This window comes from Geotrypetes seraphini, chromosome 1, assembly GCF_902459505.1.
Source record: "Geotrypetes seraphini chromosome 1, aGeoSer1.1, whole genome shotgun sequence".
NCBI lineage: Eukaryota > Metazoa > Chordata > Amphibia > Gymnophiona > Dermophiidae > Geotrypetes > Geotrypetes seraphini.
Genome location: NC_047084.1, coordinates 42,681,841 through 42,707,306, shown reverse-complemented (window position 1 = coordinate 42,707,306; position 25,466 = coordinate 42,681,841). Strand labels below are relative to the sequence as shown.

General features: G+C 41.7%; 1 protein-coding gene across 1 annotated transcript in view; it reads right to left on the bottom strand.

Annotated features, from left to right (window-relative positions):
* DIMT1 (DIMT1 rRNA methyltransferase and ribosome maturation factor) overlaps positions 1-25,466 on the bottom strand; it is a 63,831-nt gene that overhangs the window by 11,805 nt on the left and 26,560 nt on the right. The window contains exons 7-9 of the mRNA XM_033930500.1: positions 21,365-21,488; positions 21,134-21,226; positions 13,150-13,214 (exon numbers count right to left, since the gene is read on the bottom strand). Coding sequence (XP_033786391.1) covers positions 13,150-13,214; positions 21,134-21,226; positions 21,365-21,488 — 282 coding nt within the window. The remainder of the gene's footprint in view (positions 1-13,149; positions 13,215-21,133; positions 21,227-21,364; positions 21,489-25,466) is intronic.

Genomic DNA, 25,466 nt, shown 5'->3' with positions numbered 1-25,466 from the left:
ACATGAAATTCCATTCTACACGATCAAAAGCCTTCTCAGCATCTAGTGATACCGAAAAAGCCGGATCATTAATTTGTTTTGTTAAATAATACATCTGAAATGCCAGTCTAGTATTATTAGAAGAGTGTCTTTGAGCAACAAATCCAGTTTGATTCATTCCTATTATATGCGGAAGAGCTTTAGCCAATCTTAATGCTAAAATCTTAGCTAATAATTTACCATCTACATTTATTAAAGATATAGGCCTGTAGTTTGAAACCAATGTTGGATCTTTATTTGGCTTTGGCAAAACAATAGTTAAAGATTCTGCCATAGTGCCTGATATACAACCTTTATTCAGTTGATCCTGATATAATTTTTATAAATAAGGTAAAAGGGAAATTTGAAATTCTCTATAAAACTCTACCGTAAATCCATCTCCACCTGGAGCGGTCCCAGCTCTAAGGGATCTCAATGCCGTTTGTAATTCTTTTAGTGATATAGGTTCATCTAAACTTCTTTTTATATGATCAGGAACCTTAGGACCTTCAACTGAACTCAAAAAATCCAACCCATCTTTCTCTTTATTTAAATAAGACTCAGAAGAATACAGCGACTTATAATACTTCAAAAATTGTTTTAATATACTTCCAATTTGAGAATGAGAATTCCCTAACTCATCTTTAATTATACCTATTTTCTCCTTCCTTTTTTTTTTTTTTTAAAATAATTTGCCAATAGTCTTCCAGCCTTATTTGCGCTACCATAATACAACGTTTGCCGAGTAAAAATATCTTTCTTTACTAATCCAGAGGAAATCTCATTATATTCACATTTTTTTTTAACAATATTTGAAATGTAGCTTGTTCCCATTTGTTAATCAATTTTAATTCTAAATTTTTAATTTCTTTTTCCAAACTTACAAATTGCTTCCTTAGTTGTTTCTTTTTATATGCAGAATATGATATAATTTGTCCTCTCATCGTTGCTTTGAAAGCATCCCATAAAATTTCAATCGACATTTCCTCTAAATCATTAAACAAAAAATATTCACTAATTTTGTTCTGAAATTCTGTGCAAAATTTAGAATCAGCAATCAATGTATTATCAAACCTCCATACAGGTTTGGAATTATCTTGATCTACTAAGTTAACTTCTATCCACACACCACCATGATCAGATATTACTATTGGTTCTATGTCAGCTTTTACAACTTGCTGTACCATCTGATCTGAAACAAAAATATAATCAATTCTTGAAAACGATTGATGAACATGTGAACAAAATGTAAATTCCCGATCATTAAAATGAAGAATACGCCATATATCTTTTAAATTACCGTATTTGCCGGCGTATAAGACGACTTTTCAGTACCTTAAAATCCTCCCCAAAGTCGGGGGTCGTCTTATACGCCGGGTACTATTTACATGCCCTTACTTTACATTAGAGAGCTGCACGGGGACGCCCCCTAGGGTCGCGGGGATCCCATGGGGACGCCTCCGAGGGTCGCGGGGCTCCTGCGGGGCTGGATGTACTGTCTTCTGGATGTACGCGGCTCTTCTTCTCCCTACCTTCTCTGCTTGCGGCACAGAGCCGAACGGAAGTCTTCCCGACGTCAGCGCTGACGTCGGAGGGGAGGGAGGGCTTAAACAAAGCCCTCCCTCCCTCCAACGTCAGCGCTGACGTCGGGAAGACTTCCGTTCGGCTCTGTGCTGCAGGCAGGGCAGATAAGGAGAAGGAGAGTAGCCTCGCGGTTCGAGTGGCTACCAAGGGAGGGGGGCGGTCCGCCCCGCCCCGCCCCGGTTGCAGCACAGCCGGCCAGGTTCCCTTACTTTTGTGGCACTTCCCCGACCGACCGATAACAGCCCGGGTCCGACAATCCTCCCTGCCCTGTAGCCGCGAATCTAAATTACCTTCTTACAGCAGCTGTAAGAAGGTAATTTAGATTCGCGGTTAAGGGCAGGGAGGTTTGTCGGACCGGGGCTGTTGTCGGTCGGTCGGGGAAGTGCCACAAAAGTAAGGGGACCTGGCTGGCTGTGCTGCACCCGGGGCGGTAGAGAAGGAGGGGGGGGGGAGAAGGACGCTGAAAGGCCATGGTGAAGACAGGAGGGGGGGGGGAAGGACTCTGAAAGCACTTGAAGACAGAGGAGGGAGAAGGAGGCTGAAAGCACATGGGGGAATACAAAGGGGTGGAGAAGGACGCTGAAAGGCCATGGGAAGGGCGGGGGGGGGGAAGGACTCTGAAAGCACATGGGGAAGACAAAGGGGTGGAGAAGGACGCTGAAAGGACATGGGGAAGATGGGGGGGAGAAGGACACAAAGGAAATGAGGAAGAGAGAGTAGGGAGAAGACGCTGGCAGGGAAGAAGACAGATGCCAGACTATGGGGGGAGCAGAGAGAAGAAGATGGGTGCCAGACCAATTTGGAAGGGGGAAGTAAGGGAGAGGCACAGTAACAGAGCAAATGGAAGATGCAGAAGGAAGAGAGATAGTGGATGGAAGGAATTGAATGAGAACATGAGGAAAGCAGAAACCAGGCAACAAAGGTAGGAAAAGAATTCTATTTCTTTTTTTTTTTTTTTTTGCTTCAGGATAAAGTAGTATATTAGTTGTGTTGATAAAAATTTATAAACATTAGAGGCTCTGGTAGAAACCCGTTTACAAAGTATGTATTCTTCCCAATTAATATTTTCAAATTAATAAAGTCTTTTTGCTTATTTGTAAATGGGTTTCTACCAGAGCCTTTAATTCAGTAGCATAATTAAATGAAATAACTATTTCTGAAGTTTATAGGGACGGGCGGGGACGGAGGGGATTCCTCGCGGGGACGGGTGGGGATGGAGGGGATTCCTCGCGGGGACGGGTGGGGACGGAGGGATTCCTCACGGGGACGGGTGGGATTCCTCGTGGGGACGGGTGGGACTTTGGCAGGGACGGGTGGGGACGGGTGGGATTTCTGTTCCCGCGCAACTCTCTACTTTACATGCCCTAACATCTCCTTCCTTACCTCCTTACGGTGCTTACGGTACTAGTAAACCTGCTGGGACATCAGCGGGGCCATGGTGGGACATCAGTGTGACAAGGGTGCCAGCTCCTTCATCCTGCGCAGCGGGAAGCAGCGGCGCTCTGGCCCCACCCCTTTTCTCTTTACTATGTCTCTCGCACATGCGGCCGTGTGTGGAGTCTAGCCCTTAAGGAAGTTGCGGGGGCGAACAGGAGGCTTTTGAAGGCTTTTAAAGGGAAACTGTCATGCCAGCAAACTTGCTAGGGACTTGCCCGGCACTTGCTCTCTCCCTCTATGTGTTATCTTCCTTCTATCATTGACAGTTTCAGTTTGGTTAACAGTTTAGAAAACAAATAGCATGGCAGCTCCCATGGGTTTATTGTTCTATTCAGCTTTAGTGAATTAATTAAAATTGTTGAAATAAATTCTGATGTTCTTTTAAGTTTTATTTGTTGTGCAGAAGGTGTGCGGAAGAAGGGGTAGTCTTATACGGCGAGTATATAACAAACTCTATATTTTAACTGTAAAAGTTGGGGGGTCGTCTTATACGCCCAGTCGTCTTATACGCCGGCAAATACGGTACATGATTGTATCAAATTATCTAATCCCATTGATTTCATAATTCTACTAGGCTTTTTATCCATTATTGGATCTATAACAGCATTGAAATCCCCTGCCACCACTAAGTTAGTAGTAGCCAGTGGCAAAATTAATTGTTGTAGAGATTTAAAGAATTCACTTTGATTCGAATTAGGGGCATACCCATTTAGTAACGCCATTGTATTATTGCCCATGCTCATGTCAACAAGTAACCACCTTCCTTGAGGATCTGCTTTAACCATATTAAATGTTGCTGGACATTTTTTATTAATTAATATTGCTACTCCTGCTTTCTTTTTTATCGCTGGTGCATATAAACATTGCTTTACCCAATTATCTGACAGCTTCATAGACTCTATTCCAGACAAATGTGTCTCCTGCAGAAAACAAATATCTATATTTTGTTGCTTAATATATGACAATACCTTTTTCCTTTTTATTGGATGATTGAGGCCATTTACGTTCAAAGAAAAAATTTTAAAACCCATTATATAAATAAAATATAATATACAAATATATCCTTCTCAAACATATATTATAAACTTTTCATTTTCCCTTAAACCAAAATACAAGCTTACCCTCCCTCCCCACCTTCTCTGTCCCTCCCAAATACCCATCCCCCTCCCTCCCCACCCCCATCATAAATGAAGACTTCGAAACGCATATACTGACTATGTAAAAGAAAAACTCCCCACAGGCAACATCATATTTAATCTACCCGCTTCCCTAGAACTTCTTATTAGCAATGAAAAGACAAATATATATATATATATATATATATATATACATATATTTTTTCCTTCTTTATTCCTTTAATTTTTCTTTTTTTTTCCTTTTCTGTATTTATTTATTTTTTTTTAATTTCTTCCTCTTCTCCTTTTCCTCCTATCTTTTTTTTTCCATCTAACCCTTAGTATCTCATATAACATACAAGAAATAAAAACTTCAATCTTTTATATGTATTTCCCAAACCTTCCCCATTACTCTATAAAAAATCTATTAATAACTTATAAATATATTTCAAAGGCATTTTTATATCCTTTATTATATTTTTTTTCCTTTTTTTTTTTTTCCTTTTCTCTTCTCCCTTTTTTTCTCTTTCCCTTTTTTTTTTTCCCTTCCCCTTTACTTCTTTCAAATACTATAATCCTAACTCCTATTCCCCTCCTCACTTATATAAATAACCCTTTACATTTACCCTTCAACCCCTTTCAAAAATTAGAATAATCATTTAACACATTAGTCATTTCCATTTTTCCAAGAATTAGACAGCCTTTATATATCATCATTCATATTTCTCATTTGAAGACATCAAACCTATGATCTTCTCTCTTCTATATGGCTCAGCAGTCCAGACTATTCTAATTCAGACGTTCTTCATTAAACTGTCTTTACCAATCTACATCCAGCAGATCACTCAGCAACTTTCTCAATTCCATTGACCACAAAGCTCAGTCCAGAATGTTGTCAATCTCCACAGGTAAATTTCCTCTAGCTCAGTCCAAAATGCTGCCAATCCCCACAATTGAATTGCTGCGAACTCAGTCCAGAATGCTGCCAATCTCTTCAATTAAATTATCACCATCTCCACTATAACACTGCCAATCCCCACAGCTGCATTGCCTCAATCTCAGTCCAGAATGCTGCCATTCTCCACCTTTAAATTGTCACGAGCTCAGTCCAGAATGCTGCCAATCTCTTCAATTAAATTTCCTCCATCTCAGACCATAACGCTGCCAATCTCCATAGTTGCATTACCTCAATCTCAGTCCAGAATGCTTCCCATCTTCACAGTTGGATTACCATAATCACAGTCCAGAATAATGCCAATCTCCTTAATTAAATTACTTCCATCTCAAACCATAACGCTGCCAATCCCCATAGTTAAATTGCCTCATGCTCAGTCCAGAATGCTGCCAATCTTCACAATCAAATTGCCTCGAGCTCAGTCCAGAATGCTGCCATTCTCCACAGTTAAGTTTCCTCAAGCTCAATCCAGAATGTTACCACTCCTCATATTTAAATTGCCTCGAGCTCAATTCAGAATGTTGCCAATCCCCACAGTCAACTGTCTCAAGTAATGAAAAATGACAGTTTTATATTCAAAAACAATACCCCGCTATGAATAAAGTCAAATAAACATAACCTATGCATCACACTATTAAAACATTAACAGACTTCTCATTAATATCTTCATTTTCATTTTAGGTATTCATTGGGCTTTCACATTTATCTATATATTCTTTTAACTTCCCTGCTTCTTCAAAACTGAAAGTTTTGTTGTTATGAGTCACCCGCATTATAGCCGGGTATACTAATCCAAACCTGGCACCCATTGCTCTCAATTGTGGGCGTAATTCTAATAGCTGTTTTCTTTTATATGCAGTTTCCTTGGCAAAATCCGGGACTATAAATATCTTTGCATCCTGACATTTCATATTTTTATGTTCCTTTGCTAATTTCAGGATCTCTTCTACTTGCTGATATCTAAGTAGCTTACATATTAAAGGTCGAGGTCCCTTTTGGCTGCTTAATCTCTTTGCTGGAATTCTGTGCGCCCTTTCTATCTCCAACGGAAACTTACTTTGAATTGGTAGAATCTTAGGTAGGAAATTTAACAGAAAAGTAATAGAATCACCCTTCTCAATCTCCTCTGGTAATCCAAGTACCCTCAAATTGTTCCTTCTTGCACGATTGGACAAATCCACAAAATCCCTTCTTAATGCTTCAATTTCTTTATGATCTTTTTTACACAGTACTTTTTCCTCCTCACATTTTTCCACCCGTTTTTCTAAACATTCCATTTTCAAAACCACTGCATTTAACCTTTGAATTAAACTCACTATCTCTCCTTTCACCTCCTTTATGTCTTTTGAATTTTCCAAAACGATATCTTTTATTGTTTGTATTTCTCTCATAAGATCTCTGTTATCAATTTCATCTGCTGGCAATGGCACCATCTGCGGGGAAGTGGAGTCAATTTTTGATCTTTTAACAGACCCCGATCCAGCTCCAGCCACGGAAGATTTACTTTGTCTGCCCGACGCCATTCTTATACTTCTTTTCTCTCACTAATTTTGTCTTTCCTTTAAACTTTTACCGCTATTTTTTAAAATCAAGCTGCCTGTCACCACGGAGCTGTTTCCTAACACAGCCATCTTCGTTCGCCTCGAAGCCACGCCCCTCTGTTTGCATTTTTTAAATTATGGAAAAGTAAACTATTTTTCCCTAAATATTAAAAAAAATATATATCAGAAGTTTTTTGAAGACAGAACAAGTGGATACATTGCTGAAGAACTGGCTTTATATTATGAAAAAAAAGGTACACTGTTTAAATCACCAAAATACTTTGTGATGAACATATTTCAAGGTTAGGAGACAGAAGAGGCAGAAGTCATAATGCATATGTTTAGCTGCTGAAGAAAAAAAGGGAATAACTGAAGTCATGTACCATTCATTATGATTCTAGCAATTACAGTGACTATGGAATCACAGCTCAACTGCCAATCCAACAGATTTTGTCAGAAAGGATTTCCTTTTGTGACAAAATAAATACTTTTCAAAAAGGCAAGACTCCTTTAGGAGAGGTGCTAGGTAGAATGGACCGTACTTCCATCGACAAGTAGGACTGAGTCAGTTACACAAGTTAGTCGTATTCTTGCTTAACACCCCACCTCCTGCTGACTTGGTGCCGTAAGTCTTCACACATAGATTCTGGAGTTTAATACCCATTTTTTTTACTTCCTACAGCCTTGAAATCTCAGCAATAATCCTTGGCTCTGAAGTATAGGTCCCACCTGATACAAGTACTCTGGGCAAGTCATTTAATCTTCCATGGCCCTAGGTATAAAGTAAGTACTTCCATATATTATGTAAACCATTTTGATTGTAAATCTCCTTCCCCTGATAGCTTGAACTCCCTCCCATTCTGGGGTTGTGAGTTCTACCTCTGTGGCATTCTAAGTAGAGAGCTGAATGGGAATGGGGGATCCCATGGAGATGGAAGCACTTCTTATGGGGCTCCCAAAGGTGTGTACCTGTCTCTTGGCGGCTCCTCCTCCCTCCTTCCTTCCAGGCAGCTGCATGTGTTTAAGTTCCAGGAAGGGAAAGGGGAAAGCACTAGAGAGTGCAACCGCAGAGCCCCTTTAATGGACTGGGTAACATCTGGGTGAAAGGTCAAGAAGCCTCTTTCCCCTCGAGCTTGGAAACAGGAAAGGCATGCTACATCTGTTGAAAATCAGGGGGGGGAAATTTCATGGGGATACCAGGAAGTACTTCTTCACTGAAAGAGTGGTGGACCATTGGAACGAGCTCCCGGAGCAGGTGATCATGGCCAGCAGCATACAAGATTTTAAGAATAAATGGGATGCCCACGTCGGATCCCTACGAGGGTAGCATAGAGGAGGGCAGATTGGGGATGAGTGATAGAGTGTAGATTAGGGGAGGGTTGTTGGAGTGGGCAGACTTGATGGGCTATGGCCCTTTTCTGCCGTCATTTTCTATGTTTCTATGTTTTACTTATACTTTGAGAACCTACCAACAGCCCCTTCTGAAATCCCTCCTGCAAAAAGTCCAGGACTACCAAAATCGGAGCTCACCAAGGCTCTACAACCTTCACTGCACACCTGCACTGAAAGGTCTTCTTAGCTCTGAGAAATGTAGTAACGACCACATCTGAATAACCCTTGCTTGTCAGGGCCGCCCACTCAAGAGCATGCTATAAGCCCAGAGTGTTCTGGATTCTCGATAGGAACCAATCCCTGAGTAAGAAGATCCACTTTGACCGGAAATTTGAGGCCTTTGCCCTCTGGAGATGAACTAGGTCCACATACCATGGACTGCAAAGTCAATCGGGTGCTACTATGATTACCGACAGGATGGATAGCAATCCTGCGAATGACTCGACTGAGCATGGGCCACAGGGAAAACATATACAAGAGCTCATTCTTTAGTCACAGCTGGAATAAGGCGCCCAGCTCCTTGCTTCCAAGCTCAGATCTTCAGTTGTAAAATTGAAGCATCTTGGAGTTCTCTGCCGAGACCAGCAGATCCATCTGTGGAGGACACCACTGCCAAACTATGACATTGAATGCCTGTAGAGACAGAGAGAATTTTCATGGGTCAAGTCTGCTGACTGAGAAAGTTGGCCTGCACATTTTTCACTCCTGTCATGTGGGTGCTTGAGAGAGCCTGCAAGTGAGCCTCTGCATACTGGAAGATAATTTGAACTTCTAGATACAATGGGGCACTTCTAGTGTCTCCTTGCCTGTTGACATATGCTTCTGCTGTCGCATTGTCCAAGACGACTCTGACTGCCTTACCATCCAGACACTTCTCCAGTGCCTTTAGCACTAGACAAATGGGTCTGAGCTCCAGGCGATTTATGGACCACTTCTGCTGAGCTGGAGTCCAACTGTAAAGGCTGGCTTCGGTTGTCAGTATTTCCAAGGAGGAGATGCGAAGAGACATGCCCCTGGGGAGCGGCTGTTGCAGTGAGTCCAACTAAGGGGACCAGCAAGCGAGAAGAGAATCTTGGAGAGATCTCATGTGCGCTCTGACCCAAGGAACCACCTCTACGATCGTTGCCATTGACCCCAAGACCTGCAGATAATGCCATACCGTGGGGACCGGACTCTGGAGTAGTTCAGAAATCTGCCTGTGGAGCTTCAGTCTGAGTGGCTCTAGAAACGCCTGGCCTAAGGCAGTGTCGAACAAGACTCCTAGGTACTCCAGGTGCCAAGTCAGTTTCAGCTGACTATCCAGCTGAAGCCCTGGAGGAGTTGTACCGCTCTCAAAACTGTCAATTCACCTTCCTCCTTGGACGGAGCTCTGATAAGCCAATCGTCCAAATATGGGTGCACCTGAATCCCAGCTTTGCAGAAATGTGCTGCTACCACCACCACCACCACCTTGGTAAAAGTGCGAGGTGCTGTGGCCAGGCCAAAGTGGAATGAGGAGAACTAAAAATGCTGCTCCAGCACATGAAATTGTAAGTACATCATGTGGGCTGGGAAAATGGGAATGTGGAGTCAGATCAAGGGAAGCAAGAAATTCCCCCGACAATGCTGCCGCTATTACCTATCGAACAGTCTCCATGCATAAGTGTGATATCTTCAGAGCCGCGGATACAGCTTGGCTATACTTTTGCCACTTGAAGGGGTCCCTCTGGCAATTTAGTGATGTCCGGATAGGAGAGAAAGAATGTAGTCAGAGCCACAGAACTGCTCATAACTGAGCATTAAGAAGAAGCTGATAGCACTTCCAGCTTTAACTTTTATAGGGAGGTGGAAATAACGCTCGAAAGCACAGAGGTCCTGAACAACTGGCACATTGTGGGGTCTTCCGCCTGATCCAGTTTACCATCATCTCTTGACCACTGTCTTTCTGCACAGAAGCAGACTCTGCTAGGGAAAATTCTTCCTAGGATAACAATGGCAAGGAATTGGACTTGCTATCCTCCCAGTCCGTGACAGACTGAACCTCCTGGTCCAAGTCTGCATTTTCATCTACTTAGGGCGCCTGTTCAGGGGAGAACCCCTGCGCCGTCACTGGTGCACTGTTAATAGCTGCTGAGGACCCTGGGCAGTCAAATAAGCATTTCACATAAAGCTCACAAAATTTGGTGTGAAGCCTTCTACTGGAGGTCTCTCCAATCCTGGCAGGGACCCCCTGCTGGTGCTCCTGGTCTCCACTGCCCCCACACTACTGCACTTGGTCAATAAAGATTCAGAAGTTCCTAGAAGGGGTCTCTTCCCCTAGGGATGCACCTCCTGCAGATTCCCAGCTAGCAAATTGGAGGACTCGGAGGAGGCTGAGTCTGAGGCTCCTGACCCTCCCCTGCTTGCTCCATTGCATGCAGGTCATAGACGCTCCTCAGCCAGCCATCCAGTGCAAACTTGGTGTGATATAGGGGTAAAAAGGCCTGAACAGTTCATCCCAGAAGAATTTGAGCAAAATCGAGGGGTTTTGAGGCAGATGGAAGCAATAGAAAAAAGAAAAATATTAAATCAAAGATAGCTGCTGCCAGAAAAATCATGCCAAAAATGGCCTGTGGAGACCTCCCCGAATGAAAAAAAAAAAATCACAGGGAAAGGGGTTTTGGAGGTGGGGACCTGGGCTCTAGGATCAGCAACCCTCAAATTCAACTTTTAAGAACACGTCCCACCCTCCTCCCCGATTTTCCCCGTAGGCTTCAATAGCCTTACTCACTTTGCCATATGATTCCCGCCTGCTTTAGTATAGGATTTCAGTTGGAATTAAAGGGAGAAAAAATCTCCTCAGCAATTCATTGACAAACCTAGTCTTCTGGCTGCCAGTCGGCTTGAACCTCAACCCCTGGAAAACCATGCTGCAAAAGTGAGAACCATGCAGCCAGCCCACTCTTAGTCCCGGCTGAGCCAGAAAGGAGGCTACAAAGCCTACGTTCAAGTTCCTGATTAAATCAGGGATGTGAGCAGCTACACAGGGGATGGCCCTGAGTTCCAAAAAATTTCAGCAGGCTAGCTAAATGTCCCTGAGGAGCTGATCCAGCTAGCAAAAGACTTCTGTAATGCAAGTCTGCTTCTTCTCCCAGGCAGAAGTATCACCAAGTGGGAACCTCTGGGCACCGAACCTCCCAAAAAAACACTGAGCAAAAATACTTGAAATAATAAAATGGCAGAGCAGATCAAACATGTCTGAGCAACTTGCTTGCAGAAAACAAAGTGAGGTGGCAGGAGCAGCTCCCTGGGAAGGAGGTGGAGTTGGAAAATATGATTGACAGTTTTCTGCAAGCAATTTGCTAGCTCAGATACGAGACCCTAGTGTCCAGGACCACTAGACACATTGCACTAGAAGAGACCATATCATAAACTGTTAATGAAAACTCTCGATATTCACAAAAAATTTAGCTAGGTTCCCCGTGTATATGTGCAATGTATCTGTTATAGTAAGAAAACAAGGCAGCTGGTCTACTAGATCCACTGTGAGGAATAATAGAGAAACAGCCTAAACAAAATAAAACATAGTTTTTATTAGACATACTCCCAAGATATAAAAGTGCTCAACATGGCCGCATTTTGCCAAAGAGGCTGCATCAGGGACAATTGCCAACTGGTAGATAACACACTAATTACATCAAAGCTGCAATACATGTGCCTGGGTCTGTTGCAAAAGACAATCAAGCCAAACACATGTGTATTAGTTTTGGTATAATTAGTATATTGCAGCTTTGATGTAATTAGTGTGTTATCTACCAGCTGGTCAATTGCCCCTGATGCAGCCTCTTTGGCAAAATGCGGCCATGTTGGGCACTTTTATATCCTGGGAGTTCGTCTGTGTTTTATATCAGTTACTAGCTGATTATCCAGCGTTGCCCGGATATTTATTTATCCCAATGATCTGTCGTTTTTGATAATTTTTATGTCACCCCCTTCCCACCCCCACAGTACTTTTTCCCAGATAGTAAGTCATATGTATACCAAGTTTGGTTGAAATCTCTGCATGCATTCCAAAGTTATGCTGGAACATCATTTCAGCGAGGCTGAAAACTATAGGGTAGACATTAATATCTGTCGTTTTTGAGAATTTTTACGTCACCCCCTTCCCACCCCCCACAGTATTTTTTCACAGATAGTAACGTATTTTCACGTAGATAACGCGCACCCGTGCAAAACGTGCACACGGGTATAGCGCGTGGGGAACACAAATTTATGTAATAAAATGTTAATATAGCGCGCACACGCGTATACCGCGCATGCTAAAACCTCCTCCCGCCTACTCCGAACCGGCATCCTCCCCCCCGCTCGCGTCACCCCCCTCCCCCTCTGATCCGAGATAATCTGATCCAGCATTCACCCTGCGAACCGGCATCCTCCCCCCCCCCGCGTCACCCCCACCCCTCACCCGCGATCCTACATCCCCTCCAGCACCGCAAATACAACTCTTACCCGATTGGGTACCTGCACTAGCACCAGCACCAATGCACAGCATGTGCCAGTGCCAGTGCCCGAAGATCCTCCCTCGTTGGTTTGGGCTGGGCTGGGCCGGGCGGTGCGAGAGTTTAAGTTTAAGTTTATTAGGATTTTATATACCGCCTATCAAGGTTATCTAAGCGGTTTTACAATCAGGTACTCAAGCATTTTCCCTCTCTGTCCCGGTGGGCTCACAATCTATCTAACGTACCTGGGGCTATGGAGGACTGAGTGACTTGCCAGATAGTAAGTCATATGTATACCAAGTTTGGTTGAAATCTCTGCATGCGTTCCAAAGTTATGCTGGAACATCATTTCAGCGAGGCTGAAAACTATAGGGTAGACATTAATATCTGTCGTTTTTGAGAATTTTTACATGTCACCCCCTTCCCACTCCCCACAGTATTTTCCCCAGATAGTAAGTGATATGTGTATCAAGTTTGGTTGATATCTCTCCATGCATTTCAGAGTTATGCTGGAACATACAAACATACACACAAATACATCCGATTTTAAATATATAGATAGATATGCAATCATGATTGTATAAACCATCACTTACTTTTTTGTTAAAATAAACACAATGGTTGTTTCGTCATGAGAGAGGAATACTTACTTAAATGCAGCAGAGAGGGTCTTGTTTTTCCTTACAAACGTAATTCTAACAAGTCCATCCCACTCCTGTGAAAATGGAGTTATTTACATTATTATAAATCCAAGTTATTATACATCATAAATATGAGTCCTTTTTATCAGTGATGCAAACTAATAAAAAATATTAATGATTTCAGACAATTCTTTTTTTCTTTTAAATCTTTATTCATTTTCAAACTTTCATCAAGTGTACAAATATCAAATCAGTAACATTGTATACATCACTTGATATTTTTACTATTATATCTTATAATACAAATATTTAACCCTCACCCCACCCACCAAACCTATTAATATTTTCTAAACTGAACAATAAAAAAAAATTAATATCCTCCCCCTCCCTATAACTGGTGTATACTTCAAAAGAAAAATGGCATTTAATCATTACAAAAGGATGTTAATGACTCCCAAATTTTAATAAATTTCTTATAATTTCCATGTTGTATAGCTAATGATCTTTCCATTCTGTACATGTGACATAATGAATTCCACCAAAAATTAAAATTGAGTCTGCTATGATCTTTCCAATTATTAGTAATATGTTGAATGGCGACTCCAGTCATGATCAATAAAAGGATGTTATTATGCGAAGATATCTGACTCTTTTTTCTCATAGACATTCCAAATAATACTGTATCATAAGACAATGCCACGTGGTTTTCCAATAAACAATTTACTTGATCCCATATTGAGTTCCAAAAGGCTAAAATAAAGGGGCAATGAAACAAAAGATGATCTAAAGTCCCTACTGCAAGATTACAATGCCAGCATCTATTAGACTTTGAACTATTTAACTCTTTTTTGAACTGTATGGAAACGTTCCCTAGACATTTGAAACCATTAAAAAATAGCTGTGCCAGAAAAATAGTGGAAACAAACATACATATTTCAGTTCACGCAGTAAAGAAAACTAATTAAAAATAATAATTTAAAACTCCATTTATATCACATACATTCGCTGTTCTAGACATAAAAAACATCAATACTCATCTAAAGGGCAGGAAGCAAATATTTGGGAAGGCCCAGATAAAGGCTATTTAATCCTCCAACATACAAAACCAAGAATAATGAAAGTAAACTATGTTTTGCTATTCTAAAATATTTTCTACCCCATTAAAAACAGACACTAACCCCCAGGTTCTATAATTGGTGCTTTCAGTTATGCGTGCAAATTTGCATTCACAACTTAATTGAATGAGCCAATCAGCACCGATAATTGGGTAACAAGAAATTATCAGCACTAATTGGCAATAATTAGAATTTATGCACACATCTTTTTAGGCATATTCTATAAAGAGGTGCACATAAATTCTAGTGCATGGATTCAGAAAGGAAGCATGGCTATGGGAGGGTCATGGGCAGTGCATTGGCATCCCTTCAATTTATGCACAGTGTTACAGAATTAGGGGGATTCATGCCTAATTTCTAGGAGGGGATTTATACCAGGTTTCCACCGGTGTAAATGGTCACACCTAAATGGAGTCACGACTCCTGGCGCTAAATGCTATTCTATAAACCGGTATCCTTCAACCTTTTAACACCTATGGACTGGTGGAAATAAAATAATTATTTTGTGGACCGGCACCGGTCTGCGGACCGGCAGTTGAAGAACACTGGGCTAAGTCGTGCCCATCTCCACCCAATCTCCGCCCCAGATCCCGCCCCCATAATAGTACTCATTGTAACACCATTTTTTCCATTCATTTTTCATATATACAATATAATCATATTAACAACACAAAATGGTTAACCACACAATTAAAATACACAAAGCACACTGTATGCTTTTCAACATTCATTCCTACCAGAAAACAGATAACCCCTACAAATGCAGGACCAAAAACTAAAAGTACTAATATTTACAAACAAACCCTAAGATGCAAGACTCTGCAAGCAGTACAACCCCAGAGGAAAAGAAACAAATGCATTTCTTCCAAAACAGACAGCAGATGTAAATCAATCACTAAATAAAAAAAATAAAAGCATTCCCCCCTACCGTCGTTGTCTCTCTCCCTCCATGCTGTGCCCTGCCTTCTGGCCTGCCCCCTGGTGTTATCTTCGGGCCGCTCCATGGTGCGATCAACGCGGCATCTTTGGACCGGTTTCCTTAGTGCTGCAGTGCACAAAGCTGTGGGCAGCAGCTCCTCGCATGCGTACCGCGCCTCATCTGGAAGCCTTCCCTCTGACGTGCGATGTCAGAGAGAAGGCTTCCAGTTCAGGCACAGGATGCGCGTAGGAGCCTTTTCCCATTGCTTTGTGCATTGCAGCACTCAAGGAGCCGGCCCGAAGACGCCATGTTGATCGCACCGTGGACCAGTGGCTGAAGAGCACTGTCTTGCGCCCGATGGATGTGCCGGCCCTGTGGACCGGAAGAAAATTTCTGCAGACCGGCACTGCAGGATTCTTGGCTTTGGAAAGAGTAGCAATGACTACATTCGAATAACCCTTGCACTAATCCCACATACTCAAGAGCCAAAGCATTCCTGATCCCTTAGGGCTACTAGACTCTGAAAGAGAAGACCCGGATGCAGTGGAATCTTGCATTGCTGATCCATCTGACTAGATCTGCATACTAGGAACTACATGGCCAAACTGGGATGACTAAGATCATCAAGTTTGGATGGTCCGCTATCCCCTAGATGATCCTGCCTATCACTGGCCAAGAAGAAAGACGCATAATAGACCCATCTGAGGGCGGAGCTGAACTAAAGTGTCCACTCTTTTGCTTGCTGGAGGATACTGCTGAATCCTTGCAAATTCTAAAATTAGATTCTCCTCAGACTGCTGCTGTTCTGAGAACAGTCATGAGCAGTACTAATCCATGGTCTACCTGCTTTCCTTCTCATCCGGACAGTGGGATGTTCCTGAGGGTGCCCTGTGGGTCGCTAGGACCATGATTAAGTTGTACCTGCTGGTTCAAGAATTTCAGGAAACCCTACCTGACTATTGGCATCACTGGAGCTTTTGTGGGGCAGCAGCAGAATGGAAGCTGGACACCTGAGGACGTCTGGAATTGTTGTAATAGAGTCGGTATCCTTGAGAATATCTCTGTGAGAAAGAGTCTGAGGATCTCTGATAAAATCTGCAGGAGGAATGAAAAGTACTATGGTCCCCTCTCAAAGTCTGGCAAGACTTGTTCACAGGGAGAGACTTAGGGTGGCGATCAGCAACAAAGCCATGAGATCATCCAGATCTTTCCCAAAAAGAAGCTGATCCTTGAAAGGAAATTTGCTGAAAAGTGGCCTTACAGACAGAGTCCCCAACCCAAAGAAGCCGGTGTGCCGACACAGCGTAAGCCGAGACCTTACTAAGAACTCGATATCATAAAGGGCATCTGCCACATAATCCACACTTTCCATCACTAGCTGGGGACATCATCCCCTCTGCAGAGGGTAACCAGTGCTATCTTGTGTGACAAGCACGTGCCACAAATGAGGCTACTGCAACAGCAGCTTTGATACCCGAAGTCACCTGAAAAAGCTCTTCCAAGAGAATGTCCACACTGCAATCCTAGGAGTCTTTAAGCCAGGGTTGTCCAATGTCGGTCCTTGAGGGCCGCAATCCAGTCGGGTTTTTAGGATTTCCCCAATGAATATGCATGAGATCTATTAGCATATATAGAGATCTCATGCATATTTATTGGGGAAATCCTGAAAACCCGACTGGATTGCGGCCCTTGAGGACCGACATTGGATACCCCTGCTTTAAGCATTGCACCACCATCGCACCATTGCACCACGGCGGAATCTAAAGATGGTCTGCGCATGCGCGGGGATTGCTGTAAAGCGATCCATGCCGGCAGATGGGGGTGTTCCTCCGATCGCCCCCCATCTGCATGTGGCAGTTTGGTGAATTTGTCGGACTTGCCCAGATCGGGCCCAATCGGATAGGTTAGTGAATCTAGCCTTTAGACAGCAATATTATACATTCCTACCCAGTGATTCTTGGGCTCGCTCAGATGTGGGGAGCGGCTCAACCTGAACGTGATCTTTTCTTTGCGTGTTCTGGACTTTTTATTCCTAGTTTCACCTCTCCTAATACTTTCATCCCTCTCTTCAGAACACTTTCCTCAGCCTATCAGCCCCCTGGCTCTTTGAATCTTATACAATTCCTCTCCCTGTCCTCATCTGTTTTGTTCTTTAGCCCATTCCTCACCTCAGAACTCCAACTATAAACGACATTGAAAGACATCTTAAGTCAATCAACTTAAAAGGTTCTCCTACGGAACTTATTCCGCCGTTCTATCTAAAGAAATATTTTTCTTATTTTGGTCCATTTATTCTATCACTCATACAAAAAAGTTTTTCTTCTTCTACTGTTCCTACCACTTGGAAATCCTCTATTGTTACACCAATCTTAAAAAACTTCAAATCCAGTCCAGATGACTCATCTAACTACCGCCCCATTTCAAACTTACCATTCTTAATGAAATTGACAGAAAAACTGGTTTTTGAACAGCTTTCGGAATTCATCGAATCCACTAACGCATTACACCCCAACCAAACAGGTTTTCGAAAATATCACAGCACTGAATATTCTATGATTGGTCTTGTTACAAATATTCATTACTTTCTTGACCATCATAAATCTGTAGCACTCTTTTCTTTAGACCTATCCGCAGCTTTCGATACCATAGATCATGAAATTCTTCTCAATCGTCTGCAATCACTAGGGATAGATGGCCAAGTCTTACAGTGGTTAACATCCTTTCTATCAAACCGAATTTCGAGAGTTAAATTTAATGAGTCCTATTCTGAAAACTTCTCTTTATCTTCTGGAGTTCCACAAGGATCAATATTATCCCCTCTGCTATTTAACATTTTCTTATCCCCACTTATCACCATGTCACAGTCACTAGGATTCACAACCTTTTCATACGCGGATGACATTCAACTACTGCACCCTTTCAATCCAGAAAACATAGAAGAAATAAAAACTATCACTGACAAATTAGAAAAAATGAAAACCTGGTTAAACAATAACAAATTGGCTTTAAATACCCAAAAAACAAAAACCATGCTTTTCACTTGGAAAGGAGATATATTTCAAAAAATACCATTCATACTCGATAACGTTCCATTAGAATCAGTATCTAAGTTGAAAATCCTCGGTGTAATAATCGATGTTGATCTATCTTTTCATGACCATATTAGCACAATAGTTAAATCCTGTTTTTATAGATTACGGCTCTTACGTTCAATTTCTACTTTTTTGGAAGCTAAATCACTCAATATTTTAATTCACTCTCTTATCATTTCCAAACTGGACTATTGTAATGCTCTCCTAATTAACATAACTCAAAAAGAAAATAGACGTCTCCAAATCATCCAAAATACAGCAGTTAAATTAATATTCAATGCAAAGAAATTTGATCATGTTACCCCCTTACTAATTAAATCACACTGGCTCCCTATAACCCATCGAATTACCTTTAAAATATTATTTTTGGTTTACAAAACATTAAGTTTCAATGAACCCCAATTTATTGCAAAAATGATTGTCCCACACAAATCTGCTCGTTCTTTAAGATCCTCTTCATTAAATTTGCTTTCAGTCCCTTCGCTAAGAATCATAGGCACAAGACGCAATGATATATTCTCTGTAAAAGCACCCACACTGTGGAACTCCCTTCCAAATTTTATCAAAAACGAAACAGACCTTGTTGCGTTTAAGAAAATTTTAAAAACATATTTATTCCAGGACGCATTTGACTTATAAAACATAGTCATTTTAGGTTTCCGTACTCTTCTTTTTTCATCTTAACCCATTACTACCCAATGTGTTTTTACCCTTTGATGTCAATCTCTAACAGATAACAAAATTGTAACTTCTCCCCTTTCTTCCCACCCCTTCTTGTTCGTCAATCTTTGTCGGTATCTTAAGTGATTTTTGTAAACCAAATGTATGTCTGTCTCTTAAGTGATTTTTGTAAACTAAATGTATTACCACACTCTGATGGTTTTTAACTGTACATCGCTTAGATATTGTGATAAGCGATTCATCAAATAAAGGTAAACTTGAACTTGAAACTTAAACTACTTATCTTTGTACCACAGCCCATCCAGCTTGCATTAACTTCAGCTCTGCTCTCCCTTTTACATTCCATATCTCTTCCCTGCCTCCTTTGCAGCTTTTTGGCTTGCAAAGGAATATCTGACCAATGGGTTGTACTGGGAGGAGGGAATAGTAACTAAGGAGAAACAGCCTTCCTTCCTGCTTTCCCCTGCAGCTCTACATACTGAAGATTTCAGCTCTGATGGCTTGGCAGTGTGGGAAAAGATATTGGGGGGTGCTCTAGTACCTACAGAGCTGGAGCCTGTTATAAGATAGCCAATGCTGGGCAGACTACCATAGTCTGTGCCCCAATCATGGCTAAACAGATCCAGATGAGATGGTGTGGGATTTTGAAAGCAACTGCAGTAGTCAGAGAATAAGGTCAGTATAGGTTGAAATATATGAATGTTTTTTATAATTTTTATGTAATTTCTGGATGCTTCTTGTTATCCAGTATATTAAATTTGTAATCTGCATAGAACTGAAAGGCAGAATATAAGTACTGTATTATATTGTATTAGGCAGGCTTTATTTGTAATATTGCATCATATCATATGCTATGAGTTTATTTTGTTGGGCAGACTGATGGACTGGACAAGCCTTTTTCTGCTGTCATCTATGTTACTATTTTACTGTTGTTAAATTTCAGATTAAGGAATAATGATCTCCAAGTTGGTTGTTTGCAAGAAATCAATACCGGGAATGGAGGGCCTTTAATATAAGAAGCTCTGAAGTTCAGAAGCTGTTATTCCTAGTTCAAGTTAAAAATAAGTATCATATCATCTCTGCTTCAAAATTTAGATACTGGGAAAGAGAGAGAAGGAATATTAAGTACAGACAAACTCCCTAAAGGACAGACTCAAACATTCCTTGAGCCATTTTTCAACACAGCATGAAAACCATCCCCAGTGCTGGTCAATTATCCAGATAAACAGTCATAAATTTTGCTGAATAAAGGGCTGTAAAAAGTTATTATTTTAAACTGTAACAAAAACAACTAAAGCCTCAAAACTCCATAAGTGCACTTCTTAAGATATTTGCAGCTATCACAGGAGATCCAGTCCTATCATCGGCTTTATCAAAGTGAATCAAGGAAAACAGAAGCAGAGAAAACTCATGGGGAAAGAAGTCTTGCTTCAAAAAAATCTTGACAACACCCTCCAGGGATTCAAGACAAAGTTGGACAAGTTCCTGCTAAACTGGAACATACGCAGGTGAGGCTGGACTCATTTAGAGCACTGGTCTTTGACCTAATGGCCACCGCGTGAGCGGACTGCTGGGCACGATGGACCACTGGTCTGACCCAGCAGCGGCAATTCCTATGTTCTTATAAACATTATATTCCTAATCCAACAAAAGAGCATTAAGATCAGTAAGACTGCATCAGTTTATGTCGTCAATTCAGGAAGCTGTATTATGGAATTTATTGCCTGTTGAAATTAAGCAATCCTCAAATGTGGTGCAATTTAGAAAAGGAGTGAAAACTATACTATTTGAGAGAGTATAAGTAAGTTACTTTATGTAGGCAGGTTTTTTTTATTTTACTGTATTTTTGTTACAAGAATTGAGTTTATAACAGATGACAGTAAATTGTATAAGGATTTTCTTATTTGTTTGTCACTATTTTATTATGTATGTTTTTATGTAACCTGCTCAGAATTGTGGATGTGGCGGGATATAATTTTTTAAAAATAAATAAATAAAATTATTCAAATCAAATAAGTAAGTCTCCAAAATTATTTCCATGCACCCCCCTGCTCAAGCAAAAAATATCAAAGTCCAAATAATCCAAAAAATATTAGCTCGGCAATGTCAGAGGCCTCATATGTTGCTAATTTTTTTGGGGGTATTGGCTGTTTAACTTCCGGCTATGCTGCTTTTCTGAAGCTCACCTGAAAGTTGATGGGTGGCGGTGGGTTCTTTGGCTCTATTCTGACAACACTGGACTCTACTTTGGGAGGAGGCCTGAAATTATTTTTCCCCACCTATTAAAGAATAAAGTTCATTTTACAAATCTGCTACATCTGTCATAAGAAAAATAAACACTTTCTTAATTTTAGCAGTAAGCACTCGCAATACAGCCACATTGAAAAACACAAAACAGCAGCAGGCATTTCACTCACCTTCATAAGATGGTCCACACGAGCTAAAAGCTGAGTATTGATAGAGAGCCGGCAGTATAATTTATCCCCAGGTTTAGCAACTAGACGAAGCGCAAATTCTCTCTGAAACATCAACACTGCACATCTATGGATAAATAGTTAAAAAAAGAAAAAAAATCCACACATGAATAACTACTGCTACCACACCAACTAGCAAAGGTAACAAAATTAAAAAAGTGCCATATCTTCACTTCAGGAGTAAAAATGTAGCACAGGAGACGTGGAAACCTATTTTGCTTAAATATATTTCATCTTTATATAATCAATGTAGGAAAAAGAAACAACCTTCAGAAATAACCTTGAATAGCCTGAACGCTAGGTGCTAACTCTGTGAGTGCTTGACCACCCCACCCCTCAAATATTGAGCAGATTTCTTCACTTTGTCCAAAGTGGAGTAATTAGTGAGAGGTTTAGAACTCCCAATCTTTCTGTAGAGAAAAGTCACAAAATAACTCAACACATCAGACAAGATGTCTAAAGTATCATCCATATCAGCATTAAAATCGCCCAGTAATATCATGGAGAAAGCAGCACTGGCGAAAGGAGCAAGTGCAGTTAAAAGATTCCTAAAAAAAATAAATAAAACGATCGCTGAGAGGTGTTGGGTGCATAAACAGAGGCTATAAGTATCTCCTTTCGAAACAGAAAGCATTGTATAATAACAAATCTACCCATAAGATCAGAAATCTGTCTAGAAAGTCGGAGAGATATTTTTATGTATCAGTATGGCTGTATCAGCCCTACTGTACCTCGAAGAAACAAAGAAGCATTGTCTCACCAGGGCTGTGGAGTCGGTAGATAAATGTTCCAACTCCGACTCCAGGTACCTGAAATTTCCTCCGACTCAGACTCCTCGACTCCGACTCCACAGCACTGGTTAATTTTCAGAATGTCAAGTTGAGAAAAATGAGCATTTTCGATACCACCTTCTTTTTGCTTTTAATCAAGGTTTTAAGGCCGCAGAAGCTGCTCGCAACATTTGTGCTGTGTATATAGTGGGTGCTATAGCTGAAAGAATCGCTCGTGATTGGTATGCCAAGTTCAAAAATGGAGTCGGAAGATAAATGTTCCGACTCCGACTCCTCAGTTTTTTGTACTTCTGACTCCGACTCCATGTACCCGAAATTTCTTCCGACTCCACAGCCCTGGGTCTCACCCAAGATTTCTTAAATTTATCATGATCGTGAGCAGAAAGCTTGGTCTCCTGCAAGCAAGCAATGTCAGCTTTATGGTTGCGAAGTACCTGTAAGATTTTGGTGTGCTTAGCAGGAGACACAATTCCTGCAACATTCCAAGTTAATACTCAAATAACGGAGGTATTCAAGGCACAGCAAAATTATATAAACAATTCAGAATGCAAAAAGTTCAAATGATTATGGGGCCCCCAATCAGTCACCCACCAGACACACAGCATAAAACACATGCACACTGGTTGCCAAAATCCCACCCAAAACCCTCCTCTCCTCCCCCATCAATCCACTATTAAAACCCCAAGCAATTTCCAGAATATGGAGAATCATCGATATGATGCAAAACAATCCCTCCCACTGACAAAATAGATCTGATCATCATCAATAAAGAGGACACTAACAAAAAGTATCACCACGAAAAGTCAAGTGCAGTACAGAGCAAACACACATCACTAACTAATGAAAGAAGGATTAACACTCCAATTGTCATTCAGGTAAAGAGCACACAAATAGAATATATAAAGCACATTAAGCAGTAGAGTATTTGTCAAAGCAAGTAAGGCCAGAGATGAAAATAGAAGCCCAAGTTAAAAGGAAATATGAAAGCCAAGAGGCAAAAATGTGTTTAGCATGTTTGTTGATAAAGCAATTCAAAGAACAGTATGTGGAGAAATAGTAAGACGGTGTACAGGAACTCAAGAAGGCGGCGAGGCATTCATGGATGATTCAACACTTTCCTTAGGGAACCACTGCCGTACTCGTGAATGGACTTTTTTAGCAGAGTTGATGTGGTAATAGGGTAATTTGGAATGACTTATAAAACTCTACAGTGAAACCATCACCACCTGGAGAGGATCCAACTCTAAGAAACTTCAACGCTTTGAGGGAGTAAACAGACAGATAGACAAGGGCGATCCAGTCGACATTGTATATCTGGATTTTCAGAAGGCGTTCGACAAGGTTACATAGAAATAGATGGCAGATAAGGGCCACGGCCCATCAAGTCTGCCCACTCCAGTGACCCTCCCTATCTATCTTTGCGGATAGATCCCACATGTCTATCCCATCTGGCCTTAAAATCTGGTACACTATTGGCCTCAATAACCTGAAGTGGAAGACTATTCCAGCGATCAACCACCCTTTCAGTGAAGAAGAACTTCCTAGTGTCACTGTGCAGTTTCCCGCCCCTGATTTTCCATGAATGCCCCCTTGTTGCCGCGGGACCCTTGAAGAAGAAGATGTCTTCTTCCACCTCGATGCGGCTCGTGAGATACTTGAATGTCTCGATCATATCTCCCTTCTCTCTACGTTCCTCGAGTGAGTAGAGCTGCAATTTCCCTAACCGCTCCTCGTACGGGAGCTCCTTGAGTCCCGAGACCATCCTGGTGGCCATTCTCTGGACCGATTCCAGTCTCAGCACATTCTTGCAGTAATGCGGCCTCCAGAATTGCACACAGTACTCCAGGTGCGGTCTCACCATGGATCTATACAGTGGCATAATGACTTCAGGTTTACGGCTGACGAAACTCCTGCGTATGCAACCTATGATTTGCCTTGCCTTGGATGAAGCTTGCTCCACTTGATTTGCAGACTTCATGTCTTCCCTGACAATCACCCCTAAGTCTCTTTCTGCTTCAGTTCTTGTCAGGATCTCGCCATTTAGGGTGTAAATCTTGCATGGATTTTGGCTTCCCAGGTGCATGACTGCATTTTTTGGCATTGAAACTGAGTTGCCAGGACCTAGACCAGTGCTCCAGTAGAAGTAGGTCATGCACCATATCGTCTGCCATTGCATTTTTGTCTGTTGTGCTTTTGCTCACTACATTGCTTAGTTTGGCATCATCGGCGAATAATGTTATTCTACCTCGGAGCCCTTCTGAAAAGTCTCTTATATGGATGTTGAACAAGATCGGGCCCAGGACGGAGCCCTGTGGCACTTCACTTATCACCTCTGACATTTTGGAGGGGGTGCCATTCACTACTACCCTCTGAAGCCTACCTCCAAGCCAGTTCCCAACCCATTTGGTCAATGTGTCGCCCAAACCTAAAGAACTCATCTTGCTCAGCAACCTGCGGTGTGGCACGCTATCAAATGCTTTGCTGAAATCCAGGTAGACGATGTCCAGGGACTCACCAACATCCAGCTTCCTTGTCACACAGTCAAAGAAGCTGATCAGATTGGATTGGCAGGATCTCCCCTTAGTAAATCTATGTTGGCGGGGATCCTGTAGGTTCATGTGGATCCTGTAGGTTCCACATGAACGAGTACTTCGGAAAATTGCAAGCCATGGAATTGAAGGTGAAATACTCATGTGGATTAAAAACTGGCTGGAGCATAGGAAACAGAGAGTGGGGGTAAATGGACAATACTTGGACTGGAAGAGCATCACCAGTGGGGTGCCGCAGGGCTCAGTGCTTGGACCCATGCTCTTTAACATCTTTATAAATGATCTGGACATAGGTACGACAAGCGAGGTGATTAAATTTGTGGATGATATGAAGTTATTCAGAGTAGTAAAGATGCAGGGGGATTGCAAAGATCTGCAACGTGACATAATCAAGCTCGAGGAATGGGCATCGACATGGCAGATGAGGTTCAACGTGGATAAGTGTAAAGTGATGCATGTCGGTAACAAAAATCTCATGCACGAATACAGGATGTACTTGGAGAGACCTCCCAGGAAAGGGACTTGGGAGTTCTGATTGACAAGTCGATGAAGCCGTCCATACAATGTGCGGCGGCAGCAAAAAGGGCAAACAGAATGCTAGGAATGATAAAGAAGGGGATCATGAACAGATCAGAGAAGGTTATCATGCCGCTGTACCGGGCCATGGTACGCCCTCACCTGGAGTACTGCGTCCAGCACTGGTCG